Here is a 15,440-nt window from a genome sequence, read left to right as displayed (position 1 = left end):
TCCTCCCCTGACTCTGTTGGCCTGTGGTGCAGCAGAGCTAGGGGCTGGAATCTCTTACAAACCAGGCCCAGGTTGGGTCTGGTACCTGCTCCTGTCCTCGTCTCTTCAGAAGGGGGACCTCCCCTCTGTTATTGACCCCTCAGTCTTTCCCTCTTCCCAGTTTCCTTAACCCAGCCAGCCAACACGTTTGTGGATGGTCCCTTCCTGTAGCCCCTCTGGATTCTCCTGAGTGTGACATCTGCTTCAGGTTAGGACCCAAGCTGCCATACCTGCTTTACACCTGGGCTGCGCTTCTTACTTTTTCCTGTTGTAAAGTGTCAGTTGGCATTGAGGAGGCTGTGACACCTCAGAGGGCTCTGCTGTGGCCACGAGACACCTAGTGCCCAGGGACCTTTTTAAAAGCACTTACCTTGCAGCTCCAGGACAAAGAGAAAACAGTGCCAGCCTCTCCGTTCTTTTGAATTCTGGATGTTCACATGGATGAGCAACTGTTGTTACAGTCACACAAGAACACAGTCTTATTACCCTTGTGCCTCTACCTGAAATCCTCTGTAAAGTCGGTAGGTGTCTCCTTCTTGGTTGCTCCCCTTTTCCACTGTTCTCCCATGAGATGTGGATCCTGTCCTTGGCCAAGTACCTCTTCACAGTGTGTGGGGAGGGTGGAGCTTCCTTCCTGCCCATAGTGGTTCATCCGAAGGCCCACAGCCTCTGTGGCTTCTTTTCCTCCCTTTTGGAGAGTTCTGAGACCTTCTAATGGAGCATTTTAAAGTGTGCTGGCACACAGAAGGCAGCTCTGCACACTGCGGCTTCTAGACCAGAATGTCCACGTGTCGGAGAGCCTGGGTTCTCCGTTAACTCCACCAGGTCCAGGGTAACACGTGGTGGGGGAGAAGGAAGGGAAAGAATTTTAGCTCCTGTGGATATTAACATAGCTCCACATGGCCTTGCCTCTGAGGTCCCCATCCTCCCACTCTGGTCTGCCCTCGTGTCCCTGAGGACATGCTGCAGAATGGGACTCTGGTGGGAACTGCCCTAGTGTTCTCCTGGTGGCCTCGGGTCTGCCCTGCCCTCACAGTTCTGAGTCCCTCTTCCCCCAGAGGACCTGAGCTGCCATCTATAGCATGTCCTGTCTTGCCCCTGGAAAAGCCTCCAGTGTTTCATCATAAAACTTGGAACAAAAGTAAATCGCTAGCTGAGCTCCAGCCACTTTCTCCAGACATCATGCTCGGGAGGAGCCTCACCTCGTTCCCACCTTTCTTTTTCCCTGCAGTTTTCCCCCTAGCAGGCCAGGCCCGATTCCCGTGGTCTTCCTGAACTCTCCGCTCTGATGGAGTCGTCTCTGTCTCTCGGGTCTCAGGTCTTCCAGTGGTGGCCTTTTTCTTTTTTCTGTTTTTTAGCCTTTTTCATTTTCACTTTTACACAGCTCTAGTTGCTGCATGAATTTCTGAACCTGTTTATTGTATACCTTCCCCCTCTAGAATGTTCTAGTATTTTGTTCTTTGCTATACCTATGTCTGCTACATGCAGGCATTCAAAACTTTTTGGATTAAATGAGTGTAGCCACAGGCAGTGTGATGGGCTTGTATTTCATGGTGTACAGAATAAGTGCATTAAGAATTCATCATCCATAGCAGCTAGGTCTACCTTCCTTTCATGAGCAGAGCTAGAACGTTGTTTCTAGCTCACATTAAGTGACCACCTAACTAATTGTAATCAGGAATAAAAACAGAGTGTATTTATTAAAAGCATTTTATGCCAACTTTCTATTTTTAGTTAACAATAAAATAAGTACTGTTAACTGTTTTAAGTTTTGTTTTGCTGTTAAATCACTTAACTGTATCAGTCTTTCTAACCCTCATAGTGCCAAGTTTACATGTGCAGTGATTTCCAATGGAAAAAACACATGTTTTTAATGCCCAATTCTATTAAACTTTTTTACAGGCTTATGAAATAAGAAATCTCTTTTAAGATTAAAGCGTATATTATTGAGCAGAGAAAAAGAAATGTTGAATTTTTTTGGTGAATATGAACAAAATGAGATTAAATTATTTTAATCTCATGAAATAATTATTTGTAAACAATATTTGTGTTCTGTTTCTGTTTAAATTAATTTACATGCAGAGAAAACAGAAAATATACTTGCTGTGACTGATAATGTGGATAATATACTTATTTTTTAGAAGCCAAATACAAAAATATTCGTTTAAGCCATAAACTACTCCATTAAGAAAATATTATAGATCCTGATTAAGGGACGTAGATTTTCAGATGTATCTGTGGGTTACAGGAAGAATATACATACCTTCTAATGAACTTTCTAACCTATAAGAGATATATCCTTACAAAAAGTAGGGTTGTAAAAGAGATAGATAGTTGAGTGGATGAAAGGAAATGGGCTGATAGAAAACTTTGTAATTGATAGGTGTCAAAGATGTTGGTGATAGGAAGAAGCAGTCTCCCAGGCATCTGGGGATTTTATCTTTAGGGAGCACAACTGGGTTGTAATCCTCTGCCAACCTGAGAGAAGGTGCTCCTGACACATCTCTGTCCCCTGACTCCAGGCTGCAGCCCCAGGCAGGACTGTGTGTACAGATGGCAGCAGTGGTGGCAGACTCATTGGAACTCCAGTGTGAACTGGAAATCATGACATCATCTCACTGGTTACAGTTTCCTATTTTTGATGATGATATATTTTTTCAAATTATGTAATTTGCTTTGTTAAAAAGAACTAGATTAAAATTATTCATTAACTACTGCTTGGTTCTCCTTTTAAGTATAGACTTCGTTCTAGTTAGATTATAGGGAATATATTTGTTGAATTTTTACTCAATCATTTTTCTTCAAAGGAAACGATGAGCCATTTTTAGAGGATTAGAAAGGCAGGTGTGGAGCATATGGGTGTGAATGCCAAGCAGCTGAGAGGAAAGCTCATTTGATGTGAGAGGGGAGACATTGGGAGGGACACTTGAAAAGCAGAAGGCAAAGCTCAAGAGCAGGTGACCCATCACTCTGCACATGTAGTCAGAGAGAGTCCTGTACCTCGGGTCCTTTCTGGCCTTGTCCTGAGCTGCCCATCACCACTTCTGTGCATACCAGACTTTCCTTGTGCAAATCCAAGTGTTGGGAGAGATTCTCTCTCAAGGTTTCAAACCGTGCTAAATTTCCAAACTTCCATGAACATGAAACCTGGTGTGTAGCCATGTGAGTGTCCCAAGGAATGGGAAGATAAATGAGCATAGCTCATGTGACATATGGTTTCATCAGTAATGTTGAGGCAACAGGAAGGTACAATGCACACCTCGTGGAGCTAGGGATAGGAATTATTGTTCTCACCATTCAAGACACTGTTCCTCAGTGCCATTTGACTGTCCTGCTTGTTCCTTGTGTCTGCTTTTTAATGCTACTTTTCTCCTATCATGAAGAATACCCCTCTCCTGTAAACGCACAAGTCTCTCTGGTCCTTACTACAAATGTGCCAGTGCTGTGCTGACCAGTGTTGTATTGTGTTCTAGAGACCGTGTAATTGGTTTGATGATGACTGCCTGTGATCTTTGCTCTGTGACAAAACTGTGGCCAGTTACAAAATTGACAGCAAATGATATATATGCAGAATTCTGGGCTGAGGTATGTCCTTGATTCTTATATTAACATAGATAATGTCAAGAAATGGAAAAATATTTGAGGAAAAATTTAATGTGTGGATAATTTGTTTATTATCATAATTGCTCATGTTTCTGGTTATTTCAGAACAATGTAATCAGTCAAAAATGAAGAAGGATCTAGGAATCATGCACATGAAATGAGAATCATGATTCTATTACATCTTCCTTGAAAGTGTGTGTAAATTCTCTAATCTCAACTGAAAGCATATAGGAATTTATTTCTGAGAAATCATGTAGGAATTTCCCTTACTTAATAGCAGATCTTATGTTCATTCAATAAACATTACAGGACATCTAATTGAGGCAGTAGACAAAGAGGAACCCATAACACATGGGCTGTATTTACCAGTGGGGAGAAATAGGAGAATAATCATGGTGGCCCCCAGACACACGAGAAGGCGTGGCTATGCCAGTGGGCACGACATGTACACATTGTGAGTTCTGTGGAGTGTGTGCAATTTAGTTCATGATCTTCCTGAAACAAACACATGCATGACTTTTGTTAGCATGTTTCTCTGACTGAATTATTTAAATTATCAATAATGTGCATTGTATTCCTTGATTTGTTTTCTGAAAGAAAGTAAATACAGTTCTCTTGTTCAAATGAATCACAAATACCTATGTGTCTGCATGTTCAAAATTTACTTTATGAAAAAGAGTGATAAATTCTTTGGGTCATTTTTGGAGTAGAGATGTAAAGGTCAATTTGGAGAGCAAAGAGTTGTGTGGTTGAGGATTCAGCCACATATCTCTTGTAGGCAGGAGAATTAACAAAATGTAAAATTAAAAATCCCTCACAGGTTGACTAGAAAGGATTATAATGCTGAACTGTTTCACAGTGGAATGCCAGGGAATGTCCTTGCCTGAGGCCCACAGCCCGAGTTGATTGTGTGCCTGCCATTGCTTTTCCCAACTACTTTACGCCTTGTGCGTGTGTGCTTTCGCAGGACTTCCTTTCTTTGGTTTATTGTGTGTGTATCAGAACCTAGTTACTGTCAGACTCATTTAAGGAGATTGTTTTAGATGTTCTTGTCTGAACTGTAATGTTTAGCTTACTACTATCACAGCCAGCTTAAATTGCATGTGTAACCCAGGATACTTGTACTTTCTATAAATACCACTTAGTTTTGCACATAATTTTACCTAAATATATTTCGTATTTAACCAACTATGTTTGTGTTCTAAAATGTAAATCAACAAGTGTCAGAAATGCAAGGCGACCTTTACCCTTTATCCAGCTCATTGATAATATTGAGTCCACTAGTAGGATGAAACACCCAGCGTGCTCCTAGGCCCAGCCTTCAAGGACTTCCCTCAGAGTCTGTGGAAGAGGCAGGAACACAGTTACCTTAGGTCTGATCTGCACACCTAGGGTCACAGTTCTCCTTCCAGCCCCACCTCCCACTCCTGCTACAGCCACCACCAGAGCAGGCCTGGGCCTCTTCCCCTTCCCACCGGCTTCTTTGCAGAATCTGAATCATAGTGATCAGAGAGCCTGGTCTTCAGCCACCTTGCTTGGGATTTAATTAAAGCCTGCTTGGCCCTTAGTATGTGGCCCCAGGCAGCTGGTTGATGAAAATTCTGATTATGTCAGTACCTTCTTCACATTCTCTGCAGCTGTTGTGAGGGAAGTCAACTCGGCAGCATGGAGCAGAGCCAGTGCCCTCTGTCCCTGGGAAGCCCTCCCTACAGACCTGGTCCACAGCACATGGTTGCTTTCCTTTTGGGCATTTGTCCTTGCTTTAAGAAATATTCAAATCGGTGTTTCTTTAAAAATCTGTTTACTTATACTACTTTTAGAATTCTTGAGATCAAAGAACTTAATGGGTTTCACTCACCTAGGGTGGTACAGAGAAAGGTTTGGAACCACTGATGTTAACACTTGAAGTGACGCCAGCCAGCCGGAGTGGCTCTCCAGCACAGCGCCTGGCCACAGGCAGAGTGCTCAGGGCCTGCTGCTCTCGGGTACTGCAGGGCTACCTCAGCAAACCTGGGAAGACCCAGGCCACTCTCGCGATTCTGAAAACAAGCCTGGTTAACACCACTGAACTGTTAAAGGAATGGGAGGGAAGAGTGGGGAGTAGGAGAAACTCAGGAAATGTTAAGGAAGAAGATTTTAACAAGTTTTAGCAAATAAAAAGCAAGATAATTTTTTAAATCTATAAGATGAAGATAATACATCCATCTCATATTGTTTCATGAGGATTACATGAAATAATGCTTACAAATTAGCCCAGAGCCTATAATGTGAGAAATCTTTACACAGATTTTACCATAATTATAAACTAGGTGATGCTTTGGTGTCCCTTCCTAACGTCCTCAGACTGTTGCTGAGTCGTCCTCTCCACAGCCCAGCTTACCCCGCCCGCTCCGTTCTGTCCCTGGTTTACTACTCCTCCCCACTCTCACTATTTCTCCCCTGCTGTAACTCCCACTAACTGATGCACAACGAAGGCCAAGAGAGGACTGAGACTCTGTGCAGGAGAGCATCTGAATAAAGGCCAAATAGTGATGCCTTTAGGCTTTTAATTGTTTTGACACATTTATTTAAAAAATATTTTTATTAATGCACTGTAGTTATACATAATGATGGGGTTCATTTTGACATCATTACACATACATGAAATATAATTTGCTCCATTTCAGTCCCCAGTACTTCTTCTCAAGGCAGTATCCAGCAATATTTTTTGAAAAAAAAATAATAAAGGGCATAACTTGTTAATACCAACATTTTATAATTATTTGAAAATTGAAAGAGAATAATTTCTCCCTCCCCTTTATTTTAGGGCGATGAAATGAAGAAATTGGGAATACAGCCAATCCCTATGATGGACAGAGACAAGAAGGATGAAGTCCCTCAGGGGCAGGTATGAGTTGGGGGAGTCCACTTGTTGTTCATGTGGGTGTAAAATCATTCACGAAGAGAAAGCTGTAACACCTCGTGGAGTAGAGGGACAAGTGGGTCATCCCAGGTCTAGTGACTGATGAGGAAAGTCAAGGATTTATCCTTCAGGGACTGAGAACTGAGAGAAGAACTATACCCTTGAACCACCATCCACTCGACTGGACCTGCACAAGCTTTCACACTCTTAGGAATCTTACTTGAGGGATGGAAAAGTAGAATCCAAAAGTTGGTGTTCCCACCGAGGATGGAGGGCCAGCTCTGACCCTGCAAACCAAAGTGGGGAGTCTGGAGGGTGTGGCTACCTGTGGGCAGGAAGGAGGACATGCTCCTGGACACACTAGAGCTGCTGGAGACCACCTTGCTTACCCCAGCTTGGTGGCAGAAAACGGAGCTTAGGAAACCCAGCTCTCTGCAGATGGCATTGCCGTCAACAGATTCTTCTGACCTGAAACCCAGGGATGGAGGACTTCGAATTGTTAACACACTCTGTCATTGGCTGAACTAAGTTTTTGTTGTGTTGTTTTGTTTTTTGAGAGTAGCATTATGGGTTTTGTGTCAGGTCCATTTTTTCCTCAAAAATAATGCTTAGTATTTTTTATGTTTTTTAGTTGTAGATGGACACAATACCTTTATTTTTATTTACTTTTATGTAGTGCTGAGGGTCAAACCCAGTGCCAGGCGAGTGCTCTACCACTGAGCCACAACCTCAGCCTAGTGCTTAGTATTTTATAAAGTTTTTTCTTAACAAAAATCGACTTTAATGATTCTCTTTCCAGGACTCATTGTAATCCATGTTGATTTTTTAATATTCTAAGAGAGCTTTTGCAATGGGGTACATGTGTGTATGTGATGTTTTTCTCAGTTATGAGACCAACTTGAACTACCAATCTTCTAATGACACAGTAAGGAAGAAAGTTACGGACAAAAACTTATAGAATTTGCTTAGAAGCATGTCAGATCCTCCCGGTATGGTGGTTCTGGACAGGTTCTCTATGTTCCTGCTCTTTTTAAATTTAATGTGGGCAAGTCCACGGCTCAGAGAGGTTTCGGCCTGACAGGGAAGTTGAGTGGTTTACTCCTGGCAATTGCCTTGGGTGGTTCATTTTTTTCCTTCTTACATGACAGTGCACCTGACATACCTCTTGTGCATGCTAGACACACACACACACACACACACAAACACACACACACACACAAACAGGATTGCCTGCTATCCCTGCTCATGGAGTTATTTGGGGTTACAGCAACTCATTGTTTCTTCCTGGGGTTTGCTTTTTATGTTGTATTTTGAAGTTCTTTCCCACCCTGACATTTCCTAGACCTGCTCCTGTATTTTCTCCAGTTATTTCTTTTTTGTTTCATCACTTTACGTTTGATTATTAATTCTTTTGGCATTTGTCTTGTTACATGGTTTAAGAAAAGAATCTTAATGAATTTTCCTTTCCAAATGTTTAAACAGTTATCGTAATAGAATATATAGGAGGGCTGAAAATTTTTCCCTGATGCACTCAGGGTTTAGGTTCTGTTTTTGTGTTTTGAGTAGGAGAATAGTTTGTTTTAGAATTGCTTGCTTTGGGCCAAAACTTTAAGTCCTTTTATAGTGTGATAAAATATCTCTGTGATCAGCTAATGTTTATCAACTATGCTGCTCTCCAGTTATTGAGTACAATGAACATATTCTTTGTCATAATAATGCAATTCTCTACTTTCCAATAATTAGTCTCTTTCTTGGGACTTTCTACTTCATGACACCTGCTAAATATTAGAATCAGGGGATCTCTGCATGAGGTCTGGAGTTAAGAAGGAAGCTGCACAGGCACTGTCCTAGGAAGATGGCTCTGATAGGAACCGTGCCAAGGAGAAGGCATAGAGGCACTGCGGGGACTCTGTTCTCCCCTGTCCTTTGATGCATGTCCTTGATGCTCAGTTTTTTAAAGAAATTGGTAAACCGTGGCCTGTGGATTCCCCCTGAACCTGCCCTGAGTCCTGCTGCACTTGGGCAGTCGTGGGCCGGGGGTGAGCGGAGCTAGCCCATCCTGGGCGGGTCTTGGTGGCTGGACCGCCTGCCTTCTCTGCCACCAGTCTCAGGATCTTTTACATCTTGCCTCCAGTCTGATGCAGTATTATCTATTAGCAAGTGATTTAAAATTCCTAATAAAGTGTTCTTTAAAATATTTTTACCATGGAAATTAGAACTATTAAATCGAGCATTTTGAGAGAATAATAACACCAGAGAGCTATGATACAGTAAATATCGTTTATCACAGGTAAAAAATAAAAGGAGAAGGCCATCAGGTGCCCACTCCAAGGATAGTGCACAGTAGATGGGGACACTTCGGTGACACCTGAACATCGGGCTGGATGCAAGTCAGACCTGTAGAGCAACAGACTTAGCTCTGAAATGCCTGCATTGGAGTACTGAGCTTAACCAGCAACAGCAACAGCCTAACTCATATCAGTAGATCTCCTGTAGCTCAACTTGGGTTTTAGATCTCAGTGGATATAGACTTTTGTAATATGTTTTTTCTTATTTGTTTTATTTCTAGGATGTATTTTAATGCATTTTAAACTGCATTCAGCAGTAGTAGTCGTTGAGCCCAAATATCACATGCAGCACAACTAGAAGATTTATTTTATAGTTATTAGACTTGAGAACAGAAATTGAGGTCGACTAGATCACTAATGGGTAGTTCTGTTTCTTGTCCATGACTTTGCACGGAGGCAGCTTGGATTCTACAATGCTGTGGCCATTCCCTGCTACACCACGCTGACCCAGATCCTCCCCCCGACCGAGCCTCTGCTGAAAGCATGCAGGTACGTACAGTGGTTCAAGCTATAATGTGATCTAGAAGACAAGAGAAATCCAGAGCAAGTAACAACCAAGACTCTATGTAGGACTTTTCATTCCATCAATTTATGAATGTGTCTTATCTACAGTTTACAGCAAACATGAGTTGAGGGGCTCTAGGTTTGCCTAGGTATCAAGTTTCTCTCTTTTAGTGTCTTGGGGGTCCTGGCTAGCCAGCTTCCCAGCTCCTTCTCCCCTGCAGCTCAGCGCCCATCAGAAGTGAAGCTTAGACATCACCTGGTGTCAGGCAGTTCATCCGGCACCTCAGACAGGACGGGGTGGGGAGCAGGCCTGCTGACGGAGTCGGGGTCAGCTGCTCAGGGGGCAGTGCCCCCTTACACCTGTGCTGCCTGGCTGGGCACCGAGAGAGCACACTCTGCTTAGCCTTGTAAATGGCCTCTGCTGATGGGGGCTCCTCCCTGGACATGGGAGACCAGGCCACATGCCACAGGGAAGGCCCAGGTGTAGCAGCAGGAGATGCCCAAGCTCATCTCACAGCCACCATAGTTCCTTACATGTGCCACATGAGCATATATGAAAACTTCACTCACAGAATCATCCAGGAAGGAGCAGGAGGTGTTTGTAACCCTGCAGAGCTTCCCACCCAATCCTGTTTTTATTTAAAAAGTCCGAACGGTAATCTCTGTTCATGGATGCTTATTAGGAAAGAGGCTTATCTTAAGTCATAAATGGAAAAAGAGGAAACTTGAATGGGGAGCCCCTTCCTCTTTAAGTATTTTTTTTTTCTTCCAAAAAGAAATTTAAGCCATCTCTTATTTGTTCTAGCTTCAGTCTCTCTGTCCTTCCCTCACTTTTTTCCTGAGGATTCAATTCAGTTAGGAACATTAAAATTTGAAGAATATTTTTAATTAACTTTTAAAAGAAGTTCCTCTGAGGAAAGCCTGTGAGTAGGTGCCCCATGGTGTTCCTGACTACGTACCACAGCCGGCATGGGCATGGGCACGGGCACGGACGCACTGTGGGAGGGCGAGGACTGACACGCGGTCGACCACTGCACACAGAACCAGAACCAGAACAGGCTCTCCCTTCTCTGCTGTTGAGATTCACTTTATGGATTATTTTTTAAGGACAACAGGCAAAGCCTACCCAGCAGCATAAAATAATGATGGTTTTCCTATGTGAGAGAGGGTCTCTCCTTCCTTGCTCCTCCGGGGGAGATTTTGGACCCGCCTTAGTTGGGCGGAGCCTTGGCCAGCCTGAGCTGTGATTGGTGCACAGGGCTCGGCCGTGATGCGAGGCTGGCATGTGACCAGGACTCTCCCGGTGGGAACCCGTGGTGAAAGTCAGGCGCACTGAGGAGAAATTGGAGCATCAGTCTAACTCCAGCATGTAGCTTGGAATTCCCTGTTTCGTGCTGCATATTTAGAAGTGGGAGGAGTGCATGGCTGCTGTGGCCCTGGCCGCGGATGGTGGAGTTGCTTTCCGTGGGCAGCTCTGTGAATGCAGGACACAGCATCATGGTGGCCCTGACACCTTCTTCTGCAGCAGACATGACTGAACCACATAATCTCTTTAAGGCCGCCGTAATCTTAGAATTAAGAAATTCAGCATGTGTCGTCGGTATTCAAGGAAACATGCCAAATGTAGCATCTTCCTTTTTCCAATGCACCAGGAACCCTTGAGTCTGGGAAAATGCTATTTCATGTTATGGTGTGGAAATTAGAAGTGTAGCACTCTTCAGGCTATATTGTAGGAAGCCCTTTTGTCTGAAGGTGTCTTATCATGTCGATAAAAGAAAAGTGGGGAAAGAGTTTTTATTGTGCCTTGTATGAGTTTTGTTTGCCAGTGTCAAAGTTCCCTTCTGATTTTGACTTTGCATAACAGAAAGCGAAGTCCAGATGGGAGTGTTCCAGGAGTTCTGCGGGGTTAGCCATGCAGAGCACCCTGGTGGTCCTGCGGCAGTTGCCATCCCACGGTTACAGGCTGACCTGCCTGTGACATTCAAACTGAAGGCTTCGAGAGAGACCAGAGGGCTGCGGGAGGAGCAGCCTACACTGCAGACAGGAGGCACCAGATCACAAGTGGGGCTTTCCAGTAGCAAGACAATTAAGAGTTTGTGCCAGTTTGTGTGTGACACAGTATTCAGAATGAAATCTGAAACATGGTGAGGAGTGTCTCCAGGCCTCCAGAGGGAGCCCTGTGTCCCGCCTGCAGTGTGAATGCCTGGGTCCTGCTCTGCCACAGCCCAGTGGCCTCCTGCACTGCCATCCCCGCCTTTCCTCATCCTGCACAGCCCAGCAGGCACCTCAAGGGCTCACTCCCTTGAAGGTCAGTCCCTCCAAATGCTTAAGAAATGGCACTTCCTGACCCTTAAATGGCTTTGTCTTTGAGACTGGAGCTTGTGGGGGTGAGGTGCCCAGTGCTCTGTGGTTCCCAGGCCTTTTCTGTGGAGACATGGCCGGTGCAGCCCAACCAGCTCACCCCAGGGGCCATGAAGCCTTGTGCCCAGTCAGGCCACAGGGCTGTTTGGTCAGCTTTGGAGATGAATGCAGAAATTCTCTTTTCAACATCACCTCTGTCTTCTGCCCCCAGGGATAACCTCAGTCAGTGGGAGAAGGTGATCCGAGGAGAGGAGAGTGCCCAGTGGATCTCAGCCTCGCCAGCGGCCCCAGAGACCTCTGAGAAGCCACCCGTGAAGACTGATGGCTGACAGCAGGGCCAGTCGTCCCACCAGCGAGTCTCATCTTGCTTCTTTGACTTTTTTCCTTTTATTTTTGAGGGGGGAAAACCTACACCTGGTAGCTGGGGTGAAAACCTTGGAGAAGCTGACGTCAAGCGTGTGTGTGCAAGCAGACGACTTCCCACGGTCTCAGCACACACACCCAGCCAGAGTGCAGCCAGCAGGGCCCGTGTTCAGAAGTCAGCTGGCCAGGACTCCCCAGCCCCCACCCGTCCTTTTCTAGCAGGCTGATTTGCCCAGGCCTTACAAGAAATGGACCAAGACTGCTCAGAGGGTGCTTTCCACGGCGTCTTTCTCTGAGGGTTTGACACGGTACTTTTGTGCTATTCTACTTTGGCTCTCACACCATTGTTGCTTTTGGCGTCCTTGGTTTTTACACTTTCCTATTGTGAATGTTCTTGTGTGACCTCCTTGGGGTTGACTTGAATTGTAGCCCAGCGCCTCAGGACCAGGGTCATGAAGATTACAGAGTCAGAAGTGATGGAAAAGCCAACGCTCCACGTCTGTAGTGGAGGGCGGTGAGCCGGCTTCACCCTAAGGGAAGCGGACGTCTGGCCTTTTGAGAAGAGCTGTAGGTGTGCACCCCGTCAGCCTCAGAACTTCAAGTCTCAGTTCAAACAATGTCAAAGAGTTAAAAAAAATTCCTCATTGTATTCTTGGAAAATTTATTGAATCTTTGCATAAAGAACAAAATAAAAGCAAGGCATATAAAACTTTTAACGAATAAGTCTTGTGTGAATGTAAAATGTGAATATTTAATAATGATTCCTTGAAATTGTCACTTTGTCATGGAAAAAGTTTAGACTCATATTCAAAATGGAAGGTTTATTCTAAAAGTTACTTCACTAAAAGACCATACGGTTCTCTTAAAATCAAATGGCACCTTGACGTTTTGATGTTCCGTAGCTCACTTGAGTCTGCTGTCATCCCTCCTGTTCTCTCTGCGCGCTGCCCAGTCCCCTCTCAGAGGCGTGCTGTGGGGGGCACAGCCATGGGGAGGCACAGTGCCCTTGCACTGTCCCTTGTCTCTGTCCTGTTCTCTCCTCCCAGATTAAACATCCACATCAAAACCAGTGACTTGGGTGGTTGCTCCTGTATGAGTTTTTGGCAGACTAATACCACTGAATAGGTTAGTGTCTAGAAGGGTCCAACAGCACTCTCTGGACCCTTCTGCAGACATTAAAGAACAGGCAGTATCAGGTCCTGCTAGTGCTTTAAAGAGTCTGAGCCCACCCACGGCACAGTGGTATCTGAACCCCAGGGAATCAGAGTCTTCAGGAAGTGACACCCAGTCCATAGCAAGTAGCTCATCCTCTATTCTCGTGTCAGGAACATGGAATATTACGTTAGAAAACAAATTTTTAAAAATAGGCTTATGCATTCTCAACACCATACACATCATTCATATGAGCTTGATGTTTGCAAAATTAAAGCCTTTTCTACAACATGGTTTATTATGTTGTAGCAGAGTTGACTGTACATAACCACTGTTGTTATTTTAGATTAACACTATGTGTTCAGTTTCCTTGTGGGCCTCTGAAGTTGCCATCTTCTTTCCATGGAGCTCCATTTGCTATTGTACTTAAGTAATAGGAAGTAAAATGTAATAACTAAAGAGAGGAATCCGACCGTGGCTAGATCTACACACACATACATGCATGTATGTAGCATGTGTGCAAACACAGATGTATATATGATGCACTCACATAACACATGAGACAGAAGCAAAGATAGGGAGAAAGAGATAAACGTGTATGAAAAATAAAAATTATCCTCATTCTTTAAAAAGTGATTTTTGTGTTGAGAAATATCTGTTGCTTGATAAGTTTGACCGAAGTGTGATTATTCAATGAGGATAAAATTCTAAAAAGTTGCATAAGTTTCCTCATATGAATTTATTAAATGATCCCATCAAATACAACTTTCATTACGTAAATGAATTGAGTCATCTAATCTAATTTGTAAGATAAATTGCAGGAGGGGGTTATCATTTAAGATTATTGTTTAATTAAAAGGATTTTAAAGGCATGCTGAATCCTGATTCTTAATGGGGAAAACAACCACTGGGCGGGGAATCTCACGGCCGCTTTTACATTTGAAGTTTGCTCTTCTGATCTGATCACAGGAAATTCTTTTAATTTGATATGGCCAAGGGTATTGTATTGTATGACTCTACTTTGAACAGTTTTCCAAAGGAGAGTGTGTGGCTCTGCTGGGGGGTCCATTTCTTGTGAAATCTTGTCATAATAGAAGTGCAGCTTGAACAAAGTAATATATGCTATAACATCAAGCGTTTCCATCACTTTTGCCATGTGTGAGATTGATTTAGGAAGCATAGATTGACCTAAAAAGAGCCTAGGATGCACTGATATTTAGTTAACAATTCGTTTTGGAAAACATATGGTCAGGAGCATCTTTGCATTTTGGCAGACAAACTGTTTCTCGTCTTTTTCCAGATCTTTTCTTTCTTACAAGGAAAGTGTGATATCAGAAGCCAGGCAGATGGTTTTCATGCCAAATTAAGGTGATATTTTAGAGTAGGCTGGATTTTCCTTAATATAAATTCAGTAAGCAGCTACAACTAATGTAGAATGTCCAGTTTGTAGAAATTTATATTGTTTATGTTGATTAGTAATGGGTAATGCAATTATTCCATTATCTTTCCAGACTTAGTAAGCATTTTTTTAACCAGAAATCACCTTGGAAACAAATGTATGCCAACAACAACATGAAGCATCGAACCCTGTCAGTGGTATACAATCCTACAAAAATGCAAGCATCTTATTAATTAGTAATGAATTAATTAATTAGGAAGACTAAAAGGGAATGCAGTGGGTATAAACAGCTAATAAACATGGCCCTTTTCCCAAGGCAGGGACACCTGTATCTCAGGCCCCTGCTTTAGTTACTGCAAAGATGAGTCTGAGAGACTGACCTGGGGAAAGAGCCCCCTGAGCCACCAGCCAGCAGGCTCCATCTTGGCCCCTCCTCATGGTGACCCTTACAGTGGCATTCCAAGGGGCGCCTGCTCACAGCCATGGATGCAGGGTCCTTCTGATCTGAAACTAGATTTGTTCAGTGTAGGTTTCCTCTTTTTTAGCATGTTTTAAAATTTTGTTTTTCTAATTTTGTACAGGACATGCAGAGATGCACAAATCCCTAGATACCTGGGTTTTTAGTTTGCCATGTTGTGTTTCTGGTCTCTGAATTCAAAGTCAAGGTTTGAGCTTTAACAGTACTAAATTATTCACCATGCCTTGGCCTGTGCCTTGACTTTAAACACTGCAGTTTTATTTACTTCCTCTCTCCTGGTCATTAGTGTGC

The 15,440-nt window shown here is 43.6% G+C and overlaps 1 protein-coding gene across 1 annotated transcript in view; it reads left to right on the top strand.

Annotated features, from left to right (window-relative positions):
- The window catches only part of PDE10A (phosphodiesterase 10A), a 276,543-nt gene extending 261,103 nt beyond the window's left edge, over nt 1-15,440 (top strand). The window contains exons 18-21 of the mRNA XM_081296321.1: nt 3,513-3,624; nt 6,449-6,529; nt 9,293-9,381; nt 11,969-15,440. Of these exons, the coding sequence (XP_081152447.1) occupies nt 3,513-3,624; nt 6,449-6,529; nt 9,293-9,381; nt 11,969-12,086 (400 nt within the window). The 3' untranslated portion in view covers nt 12,087-15,440. The remainder of the gene's footprint in view (nt 1-3,512; nt 3,625-6,448; nt 6,530-9,292; nt 9,382-11,968) is intronic.

Source organism: Spermophilus citellus (assembly GCF_964194105.1).
Source record: "Spermophilus citellus genome assembly, chromosome: 5".
In the NCBI taxonomy this organism is placed as follows: domain Eukaryota; kingdom Metazoa; phylum Chordata; class Mammalia; order Rodentia; family Sciuridae; genus Spermophilus; species Spermophilus citellus.
The sequence above is the reverse complement of the archived record's forward strand: the minus strand, read 5'-3'. Positions and strand labels throughout refer to the sequence as shown.